This window comes from Athene noctua, chromosome 17 (assembly GCF_965140245.1).
Source record: "Athene noctua chromosome 17, bAthNoc1.hap1.1, whole genome shotgun sequence".
In the NCBI taxonomy this organism is placed as follows: Eukaryota; Metazoa; Chordata; class Aves; order Strigiformes; family Strigidae; genus Athene; species Athene noctua.
The window spans coordinates 13,099,777-13,122,038 of record NC_134053.1 but is presented as its reverse complement, the minus strand read 5'-3'; the positions used below and the strand labels follow the sequence as shown (position 1 = coordinate 13,122,038).

General features: G+C 39.3%; 1 protein-coding gene across 1 annotated transcript in view; it reads right to left on the bottom strand.

The window, feature by feature from the left end:
• Positions 1-22,262, bottom strand: part of TAOK3 (TAO kinase 3) — a 92,546-nt gene that overhangs the window by 25,009 nt on the left and 45,275 nt on the right. The window contains exons 5-13 of the mRNA XM_074920708.1: positions 20,571-20,642; positions 19,461-19,562; positions 18,940-18,985; positions 17,898-17,994; positions 14,333-14,446; positions 13,159-13,250; positions 11,033-11,126; positions 9,493-9,574; positions 2,876-3,043 (exon numbers count right to left, since the gene is read on the bottom strand). Of these exons, the coding sequence (XP_074776809.1) occupies positions 2,876-3,043; positions 9,493-9,574; positions 11,033-11,126; positions 13,159-13,250; positions 14,333-14,446; positions 17,898-17,994; positions 18,940-18,985; positions 19,461-19,562; positions 20,571-20,642 (867 nt within the window). The remainder of the gene's footprint in view (positions 1-2,875; positions 3,044-9,492; positions 9,575-11,032; positions 11,127-13,158; positions 13,251-14,332; positions 14,447-17,897; positions 17,995-18,939; positions 18,986-19,460; positions 19,563-20,570; positions 20,643-22,262) is intronic.

Below are 22,262 nucleotides of genomic sequence, written 5' to 3'. Positions count from 1 at the left end.
CAGAGTTAAAGGTTCTTTGCTCGTTATTGTGGCAACTACATTTCTCAAGGCTGCTTGGGTTATGAAAGATTCCGTACGGGGCAGTTTGCAGGGGAAAATGCAAAAGCTATCTTACTACATCAGGCTTCAAGCCACTTTTTCCACATATCAGTAAGTCTGGGTATGGCTCTTGGCTTCAATAGGAGACATCCAGGAATACTGGATGGCTGGTGGAAGAAGTCTTATAATTAAAAGGAGCAATCTATGTTTGTATTAAAACAATGTTCCAAGTCAGGATATGCTGCAACACATTTTGTGAATCAGATGTAAGACAACGAACCATTTGTTTAGTATTTGATAAATATCACGTGGTGCTTAACAGGTGTAGAGGTTTTAACCTCCATGTCCCAAGCAGTCAGCAATTACATTTTGTCAAGCTAACACCTTTAACCTTGTGTTTTTGGCCAAGATAAATTCTTCACTCATCTCTAAGCAGCTGACTCAGAAGAGCCTGCGTTATTACAGTGATTAAAACTGTTGTAATCTACTTAGACATACATAAATAAATATTCCTTGTAGAGGATATGTTTTTGATTCTACAGACAAATATAAGAAGTTAGCAGCCTTTTTTTCTTGCTGCATACTCATACAAGCACAGTAACCCCAGAGTATGAGCTTAATCTGGACCGATATGGAGAATTTATGGAGTCCTTTGTAATTAGCTAGTGGCACTGAAGAGGCTTGCAAGGAGTTCACAGTGAGGACTGAGAACTCTGGACATCCTTCAGCTCCTGGTTTGAAAGAGTCTTGATACACTAAAATGAATGGCTTGCTACTGCACCCAGTCCTGGCCTCCAAAGGGAGCTTGGGGAGAATTACATTACCAGTCAATTAACAGGGTACTCATTCTATTGGAAACTGAAAGATAAAATTGACAGGTTTGACAGATTTGTATGTGATTGTGTGATTATTTTTTAAGCAATCAGCAGATCATTCAGAGCCTCTGTGAGAGCACTTAAAATCCAAAATATAAAATACTACTGTTTTACAGAGAACATATGCACATGAGAATGGAATATTTCCAGAATGCTTATATAAAGCTGCGGAAGAAGTAACATAATGAAGCATCCGAGATGAGAATACAGCTACATAATTAGTGAATGTGTATCCACAAAGGACAGAGATGAGATCACATATGCAACCTTAACACTGACTTCCTGACTTGAATACTTTCCAAATGACCTTAACTTTTTTGAAAGAGCTCTGAGGAAAGCATTAGTAATAAATTTTGAGTGTTAAAAGTCTGTAATACTTCTTTTCCACTTTAGAAAGTCTAAGGTAGAAAAAGGAACTGTCTTGTGGCATTTAGAGCTGAGCAGCTTCTGTTAACCAGTTAAGTAGTAACTGAAGCACGTGCTATGTTTTCCTTTCCCTGCCAAGTTAGCGATGCAGACGAGCAATATAGCCTTTCCTGGTGCACAACCTCAGTGGTAAAACGCAGTGCAGAGCATGCTGTGCACATGCAGAGTGTCAGCCTCAGAGTGTTAATTCCTGGAGATACGGTATCTTTCCCCCACCACCACCCTCTTTTGAGGAATGGGGACAGGAGGAGCAGAAAAAGATACATTTTGGAATCAGCTACTACCACATGTATCCCACTTAGCTGTTCAGTTTGGATCTGCTGAACAGTCAAGTGGGAAACCCACTCCCTTGCACTTTCCTCCCCTGTCACTCAGGGTTTTCACACATGCTTTTCACACATGGGTAGAGAAAGCTTGAGGGTTTCAGTGCAAAAGTCTGACAATCCCCCCACCCCCCAACTAAGCCCAATGTTCAGAAGTTGGCTAGCTGGAGGGTTAGAACAGAAGCACTTGATAGCTTTAATCACAGTGGTTGCCGTTCTTGCTCCTTTTGTGCATCTCCTTCAAAGTGAAGGACAGCGCTAAATGCCAGTCTCCTCCTTCCGTATGCTCTCCTACATGACACCCAAACTCACCCATTTATTAAACCAGAGCTCTGGTTTAGCTTTAAAGGAACATTTGACATACACGAACCTCAAAACCAAGTCCCTGAATATATGCTGAGTTTGGGCATCTCACTACATATTATCTGGCTATACTGTAGCAAAAAGGAATACAAACATCAATTTGCCTATCCATTTTTTCTGTTGAGAACCAGTCATAGATTTATTTATCCAATGTGCCTGCACCAAATGACATTCATTTCCATCTAAGCTCATCAATTGAAAAATGACTGGTTTCCTTCTCTAAGCCACTGTTAGTGTCATCATACACTGATTAAGGGGGTTGTTTATTACAAGATTTAAACTGAAGCCGAATTTTATGTCTTTAACCCTTTTCTTCTTTAACATTAAAGAATTTTGAGAAATAAGTCTTATTAATTTGGCAATTTGTTTTTCAGTTCATGATAGCTCAATTACTTTACAGTAAAGTTATGGTACTTGAAAAAATACTAACATTAATCAGGTGGTCTTGACTGTGCTTATGACAAATAAAAGCTTGGACTGGAGCTTGATCAACAGACCCTCCTTCACACAGGCTGTGAGCCACTTTCTTCTCACAGACAATCTCCCTCCAAATGAGTTTCTTCCCTAAAGCTTTCAGAAGAAAGGTCATTATTTGAGAAAAAAAACCAAAAAAACAAAAAAAAAAAACAACGAAGTTTTAAAACTGCCAATAAATGCACATCTAACTTAGTAAAGGCTACTATTGTTTGTTATCCTATCCTGTTTCTCTGCTGATCCAGATGATATTCCAACAACATGGATTGCATCCTCACCTAGGCTGTGCTTGTTCTGCCACCTTAAGGACAGGAACATCTCACGTGCCCTAAAATTATCTATAACAGTGCAAATGGGGTAACAAAATAAAAATACCTCCTCCTCTTCTTGAGACTCGGTCAGTGGGCCATTCCGTGTCTCCTGGAAAAGGATTTTCTTCATTTTCCGGTACTGAAGGTTATCCAGTTCACGTACTGCATCTTTTGTCCTTTGTATGAGGTCTATTAGTACCCTTGGTGGTCGGTCTCGGCGAACAAAATCATGCTAAATTAAAGGAAATAGAACACATGGTTGCAGACATGACACTAGTATGTTTGATGTAAAAACAGGGACACAGTGACTGTTCTGAGACACCTGAAACGACAGTTCATATTCAGTAACTGGTCTATTCATATTCAATAATTAGTAATATCCATTATGAAAGACTCCATACACACTAAGCACTGAATACACCAACCATGCTCATCACTATTGCCAAACAACCAAACCAATCATGCTACGCACTATGAGTTTTGAAGCTCAGGCTGCAAAATGTTTTGTTCAGAAGTCAGAAGATCTGCTTAAGCACAGAACCCAATCAAATGTAGAGTACAGAGGAGCAAGGCAAAATCACTTTGCTACGTGAAACTGATGTGCGTGCGTACACGTGCACACAGGCCCAGCAGCAGCAGCACGAGCTGGGTAGTTGATGGACAAGTGTGAGCTCTGGCTGACCCTTCTCTTGAGCCCTGACTCCTTGTTTCACTTTCTCTGAAGTGAAACAGTTTGGACCAGGGTCAGGTTTTCTGACCAATCCAGGCAACACAGCTGATTTGTCCCTTCCTGAGCTCATTCACTTGAAGCACACTGGTACAAGACTGTGCCACTTCAAACTTTACAAAGGTATAGGGCTTTAGAATGAACAAAATGCATATAGGACAAAGAAGAATCGATCCTGATTCTGCAAGACTACCTGCCTAAACTACAAGTAAAAATTTATCCTGCATCTATTTATTCCAATTCTTACATAAAACCAGTAGGAAGACTGCAAGGGGTTTTTTTATACTCAAGTAAAAATCATGTTCTTACCAACTTTTGCTAAGGAGGTACTAGAAGCGCAGGTTTTAAGTACAGGTTTCATAGTAAATTCTTCAGTGGAATTTAAGTATATCATTAAAAGCTCTTCTCTGACTTAACAGACATTTTCCTGTACTGTACAATTGGCAGTAGAGTATGAAAGCGTTGCAGCTTTCCCATTTATCCTCCAACCAAAGTAAACAGTCTAAGTATACACTTGCCAATATTTTATACGGTATCGCTACAGTTGGGTATGTTGCTTAGTATGTCTCCTCATTCCAGCTGGGATAGAGTAAATTTTCATCCTAGTAGCTAGTATAGTGCTATGTTTTGGATTCAGTATGAGAATAACGTTGATAACACACTGATGTTTTAAGTTGTTGCTATGTGGAGTTTAAACTACATCAGAGATTTTTCAGCTTCTCATGCTCTGCCAGCAAGAAGGCTGGAGAGCACAAAAAGCTGGGAGGGCACACAGCCAGGACAGCTGACCCCAACTGGAACATTCCACACCATATCACATCATGCCCAGTATATAAACTGGGGGGAGTTGGCCAGGAAGGGCAGATCACTGCTTGGGGACTGGCTGGGCATCAGTCAGTGGGTGGTGAGACATTAATTGTATTGTGCATCACTTTACTTTCTTGGGGTTTATTTCATTCTCTTTTTGTTATTTTCCTTTTCATTACTATTATCATAATCATCATTACGTTTTATTTCAAGTATTAAACTGTTCTTATTTTAACCCACAAGTTTTACTTTTGTTTCTTTCTGATTCTCCTCCCCATCCCACCTGAGGGAGGAGTGAGTGGCTGCGTGGTGCTTAGTTGCCAGCTGGGGTTAAACCAGGACAGTATGTACCACAGAAGATGGCCTGAAGGCACAACGAGCTTCAACACATCTCTAGAAACATTAACAATGAAAGAGAAATGGGAAAAAAAAAAAAATTGTTCTTTACACTGTGCTGCAAATGCTATGATGGTCTTTTGTTAGAGTGCCTCAAGAGCTGGAGCTCACCTGTAAAGAAATTCTCAGGGGGGGTCACATCTGCTCACTTGGCCTTACAGGCCTTTCCACATCTGGTGAACTCAGGGTCCCATCGGGCAGGGAAAGCATCTCTATCTGAGACATGTTGTCATTCCTCAAGTTCAAGAACTAATACATCCAACTGTAGCTGGAGTAACCAATAGATGAGACCCAGTCCTCCTTTAAACAGGAGTCTTATATACAAAAAAGTTGAAAGGATGAGCTGATCTTCTTTTAATGATTTGTAAACAAACATGGACAGTATCAGGCCACAGGCTTATTTCTTGTCTTTAATTGAATTCAAACTGCTGTGCATTTGAGTTTTGCTAATGGAGACAGCAAGTCATTTCACTATCAATTTTTTGCTAGTAGTGATGGTGTTTATGTTTGAATTATAGCTAAAAGTTCTAAACATCATTTCACACAGAAGCAAAATGAGTAATTTCTGCTCCTCAACACAGACAACCTCTATTTATTTCTCTGTAAACAGCAACAATCTGCAGCTTATCTATGATTAGAAAAAAGGTAACCATTTTTATCTCATTGTAGGTGATTTTTAGAAAGCAGTAATGCATTTGCAACAACAATCCTGAACTTAAATCCATCCTATATGTCCACTGTCTAATTGTTTATGCATATTCTTTAGCACTGCAAATACTAATTTCACAGGAAAGACTATGTGCTTCATCTTCAAGCACTACTCAAATATCAGGATGCGACATGGAAACTGTAGGGCATGAAAGGGAAAACCAAAAGGCTCTTGCATAACAAGAATACAATTCTGACTGCTCACTTCCATTATCTGATTGTCTAAATTGCACATAAAAGATGTAGGCACCCCTCTGCTAGGTACTCTGCAACTCTAAGAAATGATGGCTGAAAGGACTTAATTTGTCTCCTTTCTCCACACCGAAAGAAAAACAACCCCAAGCAAACAACAAAAACAAAACAGACTCAAAGGGAGGAAGAGGTTAGTCTAAAGGCATGTACCAAGTTGGCTGGAAGAGTAACTAACAGAACTCAAGTCTCCTGGGAATATCATGCAAGCTGAAAAAAATAGAGAAAAACTGTTTAAAACAAATTTTATAATTAAATTTTTAAAGTGAAAAATATGGGTGAGATAGTTGGGAGAGTGTAATTTATTTTTTATTTCAACTGCACTTTAATATCACTACAGTCATTTGACTATTTTCGTCTGGGATAGTGAATGGAAACTGAATTCATTCTCAAATACCTCATTTAAAATTCAGTTCTCTAAGAAAATGTGGCCCCAAAATATCTGCTCTATCCCTGTTTACCACACACAAGTGAAAATCCCTCAAAAGACAAAAAGATCTTCAATCTTATAATCTAACAAGCTCTATGGAGAGCTACTGCAGGAAGGAACATCTAGGGTACTGTTCTGAAAGTCTAAAACCAAATGAAAAGACTGAATATACATGATTTAAGATCTCAGCTCCAATTGTTTGCACAGACTCCAACCTAAGGTACTCATGAAATCATATCCTTCAATGAACTTACACTATTCCTAGAGAGCAGAAAGGCTGCCAATCCACATGAATGAATCATTCTGAAACCCACAACATAAACCTATTAGCTGGTCAAAGGATTGTCAGGGTGCTGCAAGCAGAACCAGAGAACAAAACGCTGGTTATGTGCCACAGCACAAATGTATCACAGGAAAAAAAAAATATACCAGGCGCCGAAGAGAGAGTACAAACAAGCTCGTTCATCAGCCTTTACCTGGAGAGTGAAGGCGCAAGAGTTAAATATTCTATATGGTCTAGGCTTAAAGCAAGGACAGAAGCGAGTGCAAAGCTAGCTGTTCAGTAAAGAGCGCAGGGTTTCGATTTCTCTCTTCAAGAACCAAGAGGCTCAGAAACATCCATGAAAATGCATTTTACTGAGCTGAAAGAGCAACAAGAGAAGCCATAAAACAAAGGCTGAATGGTAGCCTTAGAACAAAAATCAGCATGAAAAGGCTGTCAGGTAGACACAGAGCAGCAATCTAACCTACTGTGGAAATAAAGCAAAACGCTCAATGGAGCTAGCAATTCCTCTGCTCAAATATTTAAGGAAAAACTGAGTCCTGTTTACCTGGTGTGGAACAGCAGCATGCCATGCAATTCTCACCAGCAGCTATGTACGGCAACCAGAGGAATAGCAGGGCCACTGATCAATTTTAAAGAAAGGAAATACTCAAAAGAAAAAAACCTTATGGAAAAGGGGCTGGACAGGATTTCACACATCCCTACCTTCTAACGGAAAGCTGCTCCTGAATTTCCCAAACACAAAGCCCTTGGAGTTCCAAGCAGTTCTTATACTTCTCAGGTAAACTGAAACCCAATGAGTTAAATTGGAACTCATTTATGATTCACTGACAAAACTTTGGCAAATTCTGGACACATCACACCCAGCATAGGTCCCCCTCCTACAAGCTCTTGGCATGAACCCATACAAGGCACTTTCCAAAACAATACAGTTATTTCCAAAACAAGTTCCAATTAATTGGGTTCAGTATAGAAAGTATTAAAACAATATAAACAACTTTTGGTTTTGGTGGTTTGATTAGGGGAAGTAGTTAATGCTACTTTTAACAACTAAGTATGATGCATGAATATAGAGAAGCAGCGAACACATTACAAGATGTTAATGAATCAAGAGGAATTACTCAGAGCCCATCTAGGACAAAGAAATGTATGGAAAATGGAGATCAGAAACACAGAAATACAACACTGCATGACTAGAGAGAGAAGTTGAAAAAACCATGGTATTTGGAAACACAGAGAAAAAAATAGATACAGAGTATGTTTGGTAAGTAATAATATGAAGAGGGATTACAGTTGGCACTAATCAATAAATTTGTCAGGGATTCTGCACCAGACAGCAGTCAAAAGAACACAGCTTTGAAACCTCCTACTGTAACATCACAGAGCAGAGCAGAGCCAGCCTTTCCCAGCTCCCACACAGTCACACCTGGAGTAACACTTCACGGTGTGTATATTAGTGCCATAATTACCCATCCAGCCAGAGGAACTTTAGACAAAAAAAAAACACCCCACCAAAATAACCCCAAAAAACAAACCAGAAAGTGAATCAGAAAGGCCCAAATAAATGATTTACAAGAATAGAGCACAGCTGAGATCAGGCAGAAAGATCATGAAAATATACATATTCAAAAGGTATGAACAGATGAAGAATTAATCATGCTCACATTAGCATTACTAGAGAAAAAAGGTCAAGATAACCTTCCTGAACTTCATCTACATCTGTCAAAAAAAAACCCAAAAAACCCAAGACAGGACAGCTCAGAAAACCCCACACAGAACATCCTGCTCTGGCCAGGAGATAAACCTAAGTCATACAGTCTCTTTCCATTTCTAATACCCATGTTCCTTTAAATAATCAGCCACTATCTGTTAATCTTTATTAAGAGCTCAATCCTCTGATCATGTGGAGCATAATTCTCAAAGTACTACTAGCTCTGCAAAAGATTTGCTATTGCCTGTGCATCTTATGAAGGCTGTTAAGTCTAGATTTTCAGTAGCAATTAAAATGGCTTTTTAGATTTTCTATCACTTCCACAGAGAAAGTCTGTAGCAAATTACAAGACTTAAATCTCATTGAAATTGCATATACGCTTTGTAGCAAGTACTGCTTGTTACACAACAGAAAAGTAACATTTTTTCCTTTAACGAGAGAAGGTAAGCAGAAAAAAAGCCCAAGAAAGAGCATCAGCAAGTTAACAGTTACATTGCTTTATGCAAAACTGAGTAACTGATCCAAAAAGTTCTTCACTTTCACACAAGCTGCACCAAGTTATAGTTTCCCCACTCCTTCTGCCCTCATTTAGAGGGCAAACAGGGTTGCTTCCAGTTTCCTCCCTTATTTCTGCCTGCTTTTTCAGAGACCACATACTGCAGCATGGTCACAACTCAGGGCATCCTACTGACAGCACAGCATACAGAAAGGCTGGTGAAAATTCCTTATCAGAACAGTAGGAAACACTCCTAAATCCTGCCTCCAAGGAAAACTGGTTGGAATTCACTTCTGCAGCACAGATGTAACTAAACTAGCTCTGGACCCATTTGTCCTTGGATAACACTTGCAGTTAAAAGTATGTACAGCATTGTCTTGATAAAAGAATTATTTAAAAAAATAAAAATCAAGATTAAATCCTTCTATCCCCGTCCTGATGAGAGGTCTTTCCTTTAACTTAAATAACTGTTACACTAGTATCCCATGAGGCTTGCAAGTTCTCTAATACAAATATAACTTCTGCAGAGCTCTGGGATGTAAGAGGAGGGTGCTGGGCCACTCCCCCAAATAACTCCTCACTCAACAGTATAACTGTTTTACCACACAGCCTACCTCTACTTTTCTCCAGCTGTTTGACTCTTCAGCATCATGTTATAAAGAGAATTGTGACTGACATAACAGGCAAAGTCAGGAAACAGCCAGCCTAAAATACTCTTTAGCAGACTCCAAAACTTTACTGATTCAGATGAGAGTAAAACCAACGATTTTTTTTTTTTTTTTTTGAAAGGGCAAATATTTGTTCTCTGTCTTTAAAATTATTTGGTAGACAAACAGATTTTTCCAAAATTTTTGGAAAATATTTTAAAAATTACCCGTAACAGATCTGTTGATGATGGCCTTTCCTGAGGTATTTTCTGTAAGCAGTAATCAACGAATCCCCTAAAGGAGTCTGACCTGTAAATAAAAAAAAAAGTTCTAAATGAAAATGCAGCTTAGGATCTGGAATATATGAAAACTTATTAGTGTAATGCACAAGAAAATCCTTGACTAATTTGTTCTTAAATTCTAGGGTAGAGAAATTAACTGGGCTTTTCCAAAATCTGAGTAAGTTGATCCTATCAGTTCTTTCAACAGTTAAAAACTGTTTGAAACAAACACGAACATAAAATTATCCTCAACCACAAACTGAAAACCAAACAAGAACTATGTGCACCAGTGACTATTTTCAATTTTACTTCAACTGCTTAAAAACAGATGACAATGAAATTATTGGTAGCTCCAGAAATGCACTCATTAAGTTAGCTGATAAAATGGCGCTCTATTCTCTAGAAGCTTCTCACCATTTGCAGTGCTGACTCTGTAAAGTGCCTTAATACAAAGTTCAACAAAACTATAGGCTATGTAATGAGGTTATATTACAGCTGAAAAGAAGAAAACTGATCTTCTAGGTGCCATTGAACTCGAAAGCAGCATAAAAGGCACCTTGCTTAATCCTCGTGTTCTCAAAGCCACAGAGAGCAAACAGGTGACTGTAAACAAACTACTTGCAATCAAGAATACTGATTCTTATACTGTATTCAAAAGTTGTCTCTGCATTGCAAATTCTGCACAGAATAACACGGCTATCAGTGTGCCATATGAGACTAAGTTCTCTGAATTGTGAAAAATGGACAAAACACAAGACAATGAGATAAGGAAACTAAAGTGGAGTGGTTTTGATAACATGATTAGCAATGAAATAATGATGCTGCTTAAATGCCTAGCAGTGTAACTGATGGAACTTCACACCTCTCCAGGAGCCATCTGCAGACTCTGCCAAACATCACTTGAAAGCTATTCTACTCTTGGGTACAGAGAACAGGAAACAGGGTAACCCCTTTGCTCTCACAGAATAAAAAAAAGCATTCTTGTTTCAAAGCTCAGATTCTGCAACAATCCTGTAGCATGGCGAGTATTTAATGGCCACAGAGCCCTGATGACTTTTAAAGTCACTCACTGGAAAAAGAAAAAAAAAAAAAATAATCTAATTACCTCTATATTCTGTGTACTGCTCCAATCCCTTTTGCCACATTACGGATGCACTACAATGCTAACAATTCTTCTGTTAGGGATTTTTTGCAGCTGTAAACTTTGCTGATGTTGAGCTATGGCTGGTTTAATGCATTCAAGAATATTTTAATTCCTACAGCATCTACAGCTCCATAATTAACACCTCCACACATTTAGATTGTAGCACAGCCAAAGTGAGAGAAGGTCAAAATTGAGCCTGCCTACACAGGAGCATTGTTTGAGAACGCAGTCAAATCACTATGCTGCAACAAACCCTTTCTTGTCAGACTTTAAACATGCAAAGAGTGTTGCAGAGCATTTTCAGGGAAACAAACAAAAAATATCTGGTAATAGCTCTCTTACCATTCATTTGACTGTAACGTAGGGGAATCGTTCTGGGCTATATGATATAAGGCACTCATTGCATTCATGTTGAAAAGTGGAGGCTTCCTTTCAGCTAGAAAGAGAAGAGAAAGGTGTGATAAGGCAGTCTGGAAAGAAAAGGAGAAAGATATGGAAGTATGAGCAAGGTGTCACTGGTAAATCAATAACTCATTAACTGTCATCATCACATTTAAACTAATTATTTTAATAATCTAGGTTAGGCCAGGACAACCACTCAAGGAAAGCTGCGGTTCACTTGAAGAGGGGATGATGAAATTCAAAGAGAAGAGTGTGCAAATGATAATGAAAACTTTCCAGTAAATTTTACCTTAACTGCAACATTTCACACCTGACCTGCTACAGTAAAATCAGCAGAGTCTGACTAAAACAGAGCTCAGACATATAGCATGTCAGAGCTAGGAAATTTCTGTATCAGTCCCTATAGATCTTTGTTGCACTGCTGCAGCGTCTGTATTAAGGGAAAAGAGTGGCTGCCTCTTGCAAGTGACTGCCCATGACAAATGAAAGCAAGGGACAGGTTGCCAAATTCACTTGTCAGATGTGTCATTAACTCTCATTAACTAAAATTCTTCCTAGTCCTTGCAGCGAGAGGACACGTACCTACCAGCCCCTGGCCTTTCAGGAGTGCAGCAGATCTCACACAGAAACTGAGAAAAGTTTTCACCACCACCTTAGGTCAGCCATGCTAATCAGCCTCATTTTTAAGTTCATGTCAGGTCAGAGCAACCACTTGTTCTTGACATGCAGCATGCATGCAAACCACCACATTTTCTTTCATTTAAACACTACCTACTTTCAGCTACACAAGAAATTAAGACATCAGCATTCAAAGAAAGCCAAGTGGTGCTCAACAGATTTTCTCCCAGTGCTACCTGGCCCCATGTTCATATACAAAATCATGCAAAGACGAAATTCAAAGTTTAAAAATAAAAAGTTTAATACTTCTCAAAAGGGTAATATTAAAAAAAGTAAACCCATCGAATATGTCAAGTGGCTCTGAGGTTCTTGACTGAAAAGCTCCACAGAAATTCTAGTATCAAGACTCAGTGCCTACATGGGGTAGCATAGTCTCTATTCTACCACTACGATTTACTCCTTGAGACACCTAAACTACACACACACACACAAAAAAAAATTAGTGGCCATGTGGAAGAACAGAAGTCTAAAACTTCTGATTTTGGCATTCTTTATATCAAAATACAGACTGTGTCAGCAAGGCATTAGCACTGGCACATGAAAAATAACTGGAAGTTACCAGTCATCTGCACCATTACCATCTCCACATTGGGGTCAGCATTTCTCCCCATTCTGTATGTCCCTCTCTTTGTTATGTCATATATATTTCTGCTCATTAAACATTTATAAAAACAATTTCAGTGAACTTACTCTCACAATAAATTCTTGATGTACTGCTGTTAAGCACAATCCATATGAAGACTATCTTTGAAAATAATCTACTCAGCACATGCAATGTCACTATTCAAATTTAAAGTGCACACATCTGCTCTGTATACCTGCTATCACACCTACATCTGCTTCAGGTTGTGTGGATGCATATCATTTGCCCTTTGCAGTGCAAACCCTCTTCTCATATAAAGAGCCTATCCACATTGATTCATGTTACAAACTTTCAGCTGAGATTGAAGATTTTTGTTTCAGAGAGTGGGGAAGCAAAAAGAATTGAAAATTAAACGTAGGTCCTTTCTGACACACAATTCTTAGGACACCAGTTCCCTTGACATAACAGCTGGAACAACTTTCTCAAAAGCCAGCTTGAAAAATACAGACTAGAAACCATAGTTTGTTCTCATACAAGACTAGAAACCTCTAGTTATTACGGGAATAATGTGAGCACACCAGATTACCATCAAAGCATAGCAGCATTAGTTGCTTGCTCTTGATTTGCCAGTGAGCAAAAGATTTAACTCGTCAGTGCTTTCCAAGTCACACTTTTCAAAGAGAAAAAAAAAAACAAAAAAACCCCACACTTATGAGGAATAAGAATCTTCATTTTTTTTTCAGGACTTCCTAATAAATATTGCAGACAGTTAATTATTCATCTCAGCTGCCAAGTATTTACTCACCTAACTCAATACACGTGATCCCAAGAGACCAGACATCCACCTTGCCATCATACTGTCCCTCGTCCATAGCAAGGATCACCTCTGGTGCCATCCTACCAACCACAGGGCAAAACATGCAGGTTAGGGGATACAAATTGTGACTCCCAGCACATAGCTTAAAATGAGATGGCTTCAGTATCTCCAGCAGCGCAGTGGACCAGAATTTACAGAGCCAGCATGGAGCTGAGTAAAGCCATGCTGAAATGAAACAATGCTTGCCTGCACTAGCAACTCTTCCAAGAGGCAGTTCAAGAAAGGAAAGTAAATAAGAGGCCAATCTGATCATCTTGCTGTTAGCACAACATGCTGGCACACAGGAGACCCACATCAGTCTCAAAGGCATTGTACCTGCAGGCAGACAGCAAGGGCTGGAAGAGTCCTAAAGGCATCACCTGCACCCTTACCAGAGACAAGTGGGTTTTCCATTGGCACACCTGGAGAATTTTCCAGCAGATATATGGAGCCTGTGAGCATAGCTATGCAAGGAACAGGGAAAGTCTGGAACAGTGGGGAAATATGGTAGTCCAGAATAAAGGGATGAGTGTGGGGAAAAACAAGCAGCGTGCCCAGCCTGCAAAAATTCAGCCTCTTCACTTTTGTTCTTCAGAGATGAAGCAGGCTTCCTGCCAAACGGACTTGTTCAGAGGTTGGGCAATAGGTGACCCCCCATCAATGCCTGGGGCATCTGTCACAAAGTAAGTGGAGCATAAAGCTATGCTGGTCCACTATGGTAGGAATACCAAGCAACTCAAGTGACCCTTAAGCAAGTTTCTTCAAAACAGAATTCAAGTAGCTGTGTGACTCCCAGTCTGCATGGCCAGATTAACAGGATTCCCCTTCTCCATGTGGCTGTCTAAGTTCCATTACCTATGGCAAGTGTTAATAATTTTTTAAGGCAACGGTATTACAGCAGTCAAAACATTAACTGGTGCCATTTCAGTGTGCTGCAGAGCCTACCTCTACTCATGGGCACTGAGAAAGAACACATTTCCTGAAGAGCGGGACACAGGGATTTTAAGAAAATTTCTTTTTAATAATAAAGTTTTTATGCCAGGTATTATTTTCAGATTGTGAAACGCTGGAAATGAAAGAGAGCAGTCTTATAAAGGACTGAAGTATTGCAGGCTTTACTCACCAGTAAGGCGTTCCCACGAAGGAATTGGCAGGGGAGACTATAGATGCAGACCCAAAATCAGCTAGTTTCACTTGACCTGGTTCTGTTAGAAGAATATTTCCAGCTTTAATATCCCTTTAGAAGAAAAAAAGAAAAGTATACTTCTGGTTACAGTAGAATAACTTTCAAAAATTTACAAACACACAGAAGTCCACTAACTTAATTAAACATTCATAAAATCATGAGAATATTCAGAAGTCTAGTATTACAGAAAGCTAGAGAAATCAGACACATGGGGTTTTTTGGGAATGGAAACCTGGCTGTACCCAAAAAGGGCAGGAGGTGAGGGAAGAGAAGAGACGAGCCACGGTTGCAAGGTTGAGGCGCCACACTGAGATCCAGGAGACATTCATCCTAATACCCAGCTGTGGCACCTTAAACAATACCAGACGTTATTTTCACATTTCAAATGCCCTAGGCTGCCTTATCCTTCCTACAACTCTCAGATAATTCACACAGATATTAACAATAATGACACAAATACAAAAGGCACAAGATAACATTCAACATCTTTGGTACTGTAAGTTTCTAAACTCCAGCAGTAAGGGGGATAATTTCAAGTTAACTGCTCATGAAATGCTGAGAAAGATTAAATCAATTTGCATACCTTCCCAGACACTTGGCAATGACCCTACTCAAAGTTTGAGACTGACTTGCCCATTGTATCTAAAATATTTTTTTCTTCCACCCATTTGACATAAAATAGGAGGATTGCTTTAAGAAATCCAAGTCTACTTACACACTGCCAGCTGAAAATCACAATATAGTGAAAGTTCCTTAAAACCCTGATATAGCACTTCAAAAGCAAAGGGAAAATTGCACACTAGATATGCCACAGATGCCTCTCCATGAGCAAAGTTACTTGCTTTTGCAAAAGCAGATCCTCAACATAAATGGAGTATGTGTACAGGATCACTGTCAGCCAGGCTGTATACAGTCTGGAATGTGTCTTTGCAATCTCTTCAAAAAATATCATGTGTCTTTATACAAAAAAAATGCATCAAGAAAAAAAATGTCGGCTTTTCTTATCTGGTGTTCACCTATGAGTCCCTTAAACACCAAAGCCACTTACCAGTAGTGGTACACCTCCAACACAAACAAGTTACTGTGTATTGCCAAACACACTCATACTCCAGCCCTGTGAAAACCAGCTAATTTTACAGATGGGAAGAGAAATAAATCTATCTTGTATTCACTGCTGAGGAAGAGCATACACTGAATAATCATACAACAGCTGAAGTGTAATGATTTGTGCATCAAATACAAATCCAGCATCACTGCAGACCCACAGAACAGGCAAGCTGAAAGACCCTTTAAATTTAGCATGATACAAACACAGGACAGGCAACGCTGGGATAAAGAGAGCCACAGAGATAGGAACTTACTTACAGTATTTCAGCATCAGAGCTGGACTAAGAAACTTTATTCCCCCCATTCCCAGGACAGTATCACTTCAAAACTAGTGTTATGGATCTTTTTTTTTTTTTTTTTTTGCACACATGTGCTACTCAAACATATCCTGACATGTCTTTGTGTTCTGGGCCTATACATCTGTCACTTCTGCAGGAAGACAAGTGCTAAAGGTGTCTTGTATGTGTGAGAATGAACACCTCAAAAGTACAAAAGAAAGAGCACAGGCTGTCCTCTTTGCCATCAGCTCCACTGCTACCTTTACTGTACAACAAAGGACTCAGCAGACATGTGAGGTATCAGCAAACATATTTGCTAACTTAGGTTTGCCTCATGCCTGCAATTCAACAGAAAATAATTGGAACTAACTGGAAGCAGAGACGCTCAGGAGGTGAGACCGGAGGCTTGCTTTGCTCCTGCATTTCCACAAGGTGTCCCTCCATTCCAGGGCACGCTCCTTTTGCCTTCCTTATGTGGGACAGAGAGCCCACCGCTGTCCCGCTGCCAGCTTTGGTCCCTTCCCATTCAGCATTTGCTTTACTTTTCTCCGTGTTACTGGAACTCGGCAGAGCAGAGGGGAGCACGGTGTTTCCCTCCAGGTGCGCAGTTCCCCTGTGGCTGTGCACACCAGCACGGCACTCCTCAGTGCTGAACAACAAAGCTAGGAAACGGCACTGTGGCCTCTCCTTTTCAAATACAACATCGATCAGAAAAGTAGAACTCTCCTGATGGTTCTCTTTCCTGAGAGAGAAGACTTGCCTTCCCATCTCAGAAATTAAAAGGCAGAATACCTCTTGGAAGAAAACTGGCTAGATAGGAAAGGCCTGTGTGGTACTTCCAGCAGTAACTTTCCTTACGGCTGCACTGGGCACACTGAAACAGCAAAGTAACTTTTTCCAGTTTGAAAGAGAAATAACCAGCTTTGTTCTTGATATACAGGAAGCATACAAGTTCACACAGAGTAGCTAGTATTCAGTAGGTGAAAGCGCTGAATTTACAACATATTCATCTCACCATGTTAGGAAGTTCTAATGAGTATCAAGAAAAACTAGTTCTCAGCAGTGTCCATACAGGGGATTCATTTATTATAAATAAGAATTCAGTGTGCTTTGAAAGCACATAAAGTATTTCAGAACAGGTATTTTTGTGCTTAAGTAAGGGCATATATGCAAAGGGATGATCAAAAATAATCTTATTTTAATAAGTTGGCATTCATGTTTAAATATTTCATTTAAATATGGTTTAGTAACCATGTATAGATATGTGCCAAACAGTTATTCTAACAAATGACAAATATTTCCTGTCTCTGTAAAAATCCTTCACTGTCTCTGCCTCAGATATACTAATTTTCTGTCTCAAACTTGCTAGTAGACTAAAAAAGAGGCTTTTAGCCTCATAATTAGTCTCAAGTTGCCTCATTCTGACAACTCCCCACCCATAACCCTAATGTAGTTCTCACACATTTCACAAGTCCCTGACACATCAGTAGTACCCAAAATTAGACAAAAAACCCATAAAATGCAACATGCAACATTGCTGACAAATAAGTCAAAAAATCCAAACTCCTGAAAAATACCACATCATGCAAGACAGATCTAGGAGCTGCATCCAGAAGCAGCCTGTTATATTATCTTCCTATGCCTGTGCACTCAGATTTCTAAGGTTTTTATAAATTTATCAATTTTCCCCTTGACTTACACTTTCATTGACTAATTTTTGAAAGCGTTTTTACTTACTCATATGTAAAAATATTCTCACAATGCCTAGTCTTAAAAATAGTCTAGCTCTATCACTCCACTTTATTTGGCAATTTTAGGGTGATATTTTCCTGTCAGGATTTACTGCCAATATTCAGGTGTATTCTTTGTTACCGGGGTCTGCAGAGAAAAATTGCTAACATGGAAGAGAATTATTTCAACCAAAAAAATGCACTTCTTAACAGCCAATAGCTTTTATTTATATATCTACACTGGCATTAGGAGTACTGACATGTCCATTAGAGAAAATTATGGTAGAATAACCTTTACCAAAGTTGCTTAAACACAGCAAAGTGATTTTCAGACTCCAGAGAGTGGAAGATGGAAGGACATCTAGCAGCACCAACCTCCAGTCTTACCTATGAATCTTACAGTGAGAGTGCAGGTAGGCCAGCCCCTGCAAGGCACCATGGGTGATGGCAGCGATCTCCACTTCCTGAAGTGGTTTCTTGTGAACTATGGAAAAAATTTCAAGAAAAACCGTAAGAAAGTAAGTGTGATCTTTTCCCGAGAAAGTGTTTTTAAAAAGAAGAAACTTCACCAATTTTGCCAGCTGTGAGGTGAACATCATCATCATCATATTAGTTTCCTGTGGCCTGATGGCCATTAGCAGCTCTGAGTCTATGCACAGCCTGTATTTCACATCACAGGAAACCACATTTTAATTCACATTCCTGCTAAGGCCAACAGTTACTGTTAACACCAGGAGATATGCTTGAGTGCAGCTTGCCAAATGTATTTGAAATACTCATTTGATCCTTAGCAAGGAAAACTTTCTACTTTTTTCCCCAGTAGTCGAAAAAACAGGGAAATGAGGAATTCCAGCTACAGAGAGAGGTCCCAAAGCATCTTCCATATATCCCTAAATAGGACCAGCATATGCCTTTGGCTGACCATATCTTAGATATAAAAGATATGGCCCACAAAGAGTACTAGTTTTTGCAACTTCAGCTTAGATTCCCTATTCCTGTGCAGGTGCTGCTGTTCTAGTTTTGAGGTCATATCAGTCTCTTGTTCTATAAAACCATCTGTAATTATTCCAACAAACTACAAGGCAAGAACAAAGGTGATCTCTGTAGGTTTCTGTTATGGATATTAGGAAAACAGGCAGTCTGTTTCAGTCATAAAGAAGGCACAACTTACAGGAACACAGCTATATACATTTATACCTTCACTTTACAACACATAAATGTGCATGCCAACTGTATGTAACACTGGCCTCCCAGGAAAGTCTCAGCTTACCCTTGGTATCACAAACACAGGCATTTTAGCTACAGAATGGAGAAGCACAGTCAGACTGCCTCTACCATCTGCAAAGCACCAGTCTGTGAGAAAACAGCCTCCTACTATACTCAAAAGGGGCATTAACAAGAAGAAAATCAAAGCCTATATAAAACTTACCCTCTAGCAAATCAGAAGCTGATCCTAAACAGTACTCCATAACCAACTGCAAGAAAAAAAACATGCTTTTAAATAATTGGGTAGACACTCCCCCGCAAACAGTGACTGCTTGAATGGCTGAGAAACAGTAGAAGTAAATAAAACCGAAGTTGCAAGAAATGCAATAAGCTATGAACAAAACAAAATGCTCCAAACATTCCAGCAATGTCAAGACATCTTTAATTGTTGTAAAGAAGGTTTAGAGCACTGAGAAGTCTGCGAGGAGATGTTGTACATGATGTTCCATAATAATTGTTTAATCTTCATGAACACAGAGGCCTGCCTCAGAGAAGCAGGGATTTGTTCCCATACCCTAAGTATCTATTCCCATTAAACTATCTGGAGGCTTTTTCAGATGAAAGGGACTACAGGCAGCATGGGATGAATACTGCTGCATGTAAAGACACCACATGTGCTGAATATCTGATTGCTGTACTGTACATTTTCTGCTCATGAAGATCTCTAAATGCCCCATCACTCACCCACGCTGTATGCTCTTTCAGGTAACAGCCTTTGTACTCTATGGTGTTGGGGTGCTTCAGCTGTTGTAGAAACTTGACTTCTTTGATGATATCCTGCCATTTCTAATAAAATAAAGTGCAAAAAGGTATAAATACATTTCTCTGCTTAATCCTCTACATACTCATACACCACATACTGTACTACAGTATGAAAAGCAACCATAGAACTACTTTAAAATGTGAAGATGGTAAGAGTCAGAGTTGCAAAAACACAACTGTACATCAGTTGTCTGGATCCCTATTGCAACAAGAGCCCCCCCGAATATATTTGAACAGCTTGAGGATCACAAAATATGGGGGGTTTTTCCTCATCTTAACTGCAATACATTTTACTTAAACCATTGCTACTGTTTTGCATATGGAATTGTCCAGTGGTCTCAAACTTTGTAACAAACCCACCCACCCCAAAAGACACCACCACCTATTACATGTAGTAGAGATAGCAGCAGTTAGCTGTTCTATAACGCAGCACAAAGCCACTGACATTTGGAAGACCTCAGCATGTGTGGGAGACCAAGCAAAGAAAAATGAGTTTAAAACATCCCTGTTTGCTCTTAACAAACACATTCTCCACTACACATCAACACACCAATTCAAATGAACAGAGTCAATCCAAGTTCAAAGCACCACAACGCAAAAATAAGAAGAGCAACTAACAAACAACAATTGAAGTGAGAGTGATATGCTGAATACAGTGTCTATGTAATTTTTGGCTATGGATCTTGAAGAGTTTCAGGTCGGCTGTACATTTCAATTGGACACCTCAGTGAGCTGTGGTTATGGTTCCAGTAGCCAGTGTGCTCTTAATGCCCTTATTACGGAAATTATTACTGAAATAACCACCATACAGCATTCTGAATTCCCATTCACTTCCTTAAACTGAACTATTCGTCAAAATTTGCATAAACTCATTCTCCCTCCACAAACCTCCAGTGCTTCCTATGAAAGTGAGCAACAGCTACTGCAGCTGGTCTGCTAGGGTTAAATGAAATATGCAGCTAATTTCATTGTTCTGATTTACATTATGGTTGCAACAGCTTCTGCATGCAGAATTGGCTTTATTCATCTTACCTCATTTGTTTGTTTTCCACTATAGGACATTTTCTTGACTGCCACCACCTCATTAGTATGGGAATTTGTAGCCTGGAGTAGGGAAAAAGAAATAGATTGAAAAAAGTTTTGAGTTGTTTTTTTTTTTCCCCTCCCCATGGAGTGAGCTGTGCCTTTGGCAAATGCAGGCTCTTCTCCTATATCACACCCTTGTAAGCTCCTATACTTCACAGACATCTTCCTTGTGATAAGATTTGCCAGACAACTATTATGACACTTTTTCCTGACTTTATCTATCTGTCCACATCCACTATTCCTCTGTCAGCCCTTACTGCACTTGCTACCCACTACTGATACAGAAACCAAGGCCCAATAATGCACCTACTGAGAACATGCAAAATACAGTTTTATTGGAATTGCAGTAAAAACAGTTTTAAGTAAATATCTTTCCAAATGTCTTCAAAGAAATAAACTAGAGGTGTACCAAAATATCTATAACTTCATCCAAACCCCCCTTACAATATTGATATTCTTAAAGAGCTATTTGAATTTCCAGTTTAAAAACAAATACTCCCTTCTGGAATTTATCTCAATTTTAAAAAAGCACTTTCATTGCACCAAACCTCAGTTTTGCAGTGAATATTACCCAGTCATCAAAATGCTACTTTTCTGCAGCCTGTATGATACAGGGATGGTGACTGGCAGCTGAAAATTCAGTTTTAGAAAGAGCTCTACCTTCCTGGACTGGCACTGCTCTCATTTCTGCACATTAAGGACAGAAAATGACGGTTTTAGCCTTAAAACAGTTGTTGAAATCTTTATACCTCCAACCATTGACCATTTTTGGGACAAAAAATTAGCAACAGTTAAAAGCTTAGAATACAATAGAAGCTAAATGTAGTAAATCCTTCTTTCAACTTCTTGAAAAGATTACTATACTTTCACGTAATGTATTAATGAAAGACATTTAATGATGTATACAGTGACTTCAAAGATAAATGATGTTGGGTGAAACAATAGAGCACAGGAATTACTAAAGGGAGTTGACACACTTGGACTCTGTGCAGCACACACTCCTCCTCAAACGAGTTAGAGAAAGTTGAATACAGATAACTTTTGGATAAAGCAAAACCCTTCCTAACCACTCACCATCCTGACTCAGTACATAAAAGACCAAGAGTATTTTACTCAAATAGATAAATTAACAAACGCGTTCTAAAGAAATTTCCAAGTATTTCTGTCTGTTACATCAGTTCCAAGTATCTTCACATCAGCACGGTATCTCTCATTTCAGCTGTCATTTTTTGCCAAACAGTGCCCTGCCGTGTCCTCACAGTTGTGGGTGAAGTTCTTGCTGTACCAAGCACTCGGGATCCTCCTGGCTGACGTGATTTTGGCCATATTTGTACTTTAGTGAAAAGCTTGGCAGAAAACAAGCACGTTTTGCTTGCAAAACCTCCTTTACACTGCCCTCATCTGCTTTTATCACTCTCCCATATTTCTGACATGGATACAAGTAGGTTGATTTTGATGAAAACCATCCTTCTGAAGTCAAGCGTGAAATCAACTTAGTTGATTTCAAGTCAAGTTAACATCAACTTTAAAACCCTGTGAGAAGTGACATATTTTTTCTTGGCCTTCTGATATATGAAATATTTTTTTGAAGCAAGAGAAGAAATTTCAAATTATCTTGCCAAGCACTGGCAATATTAT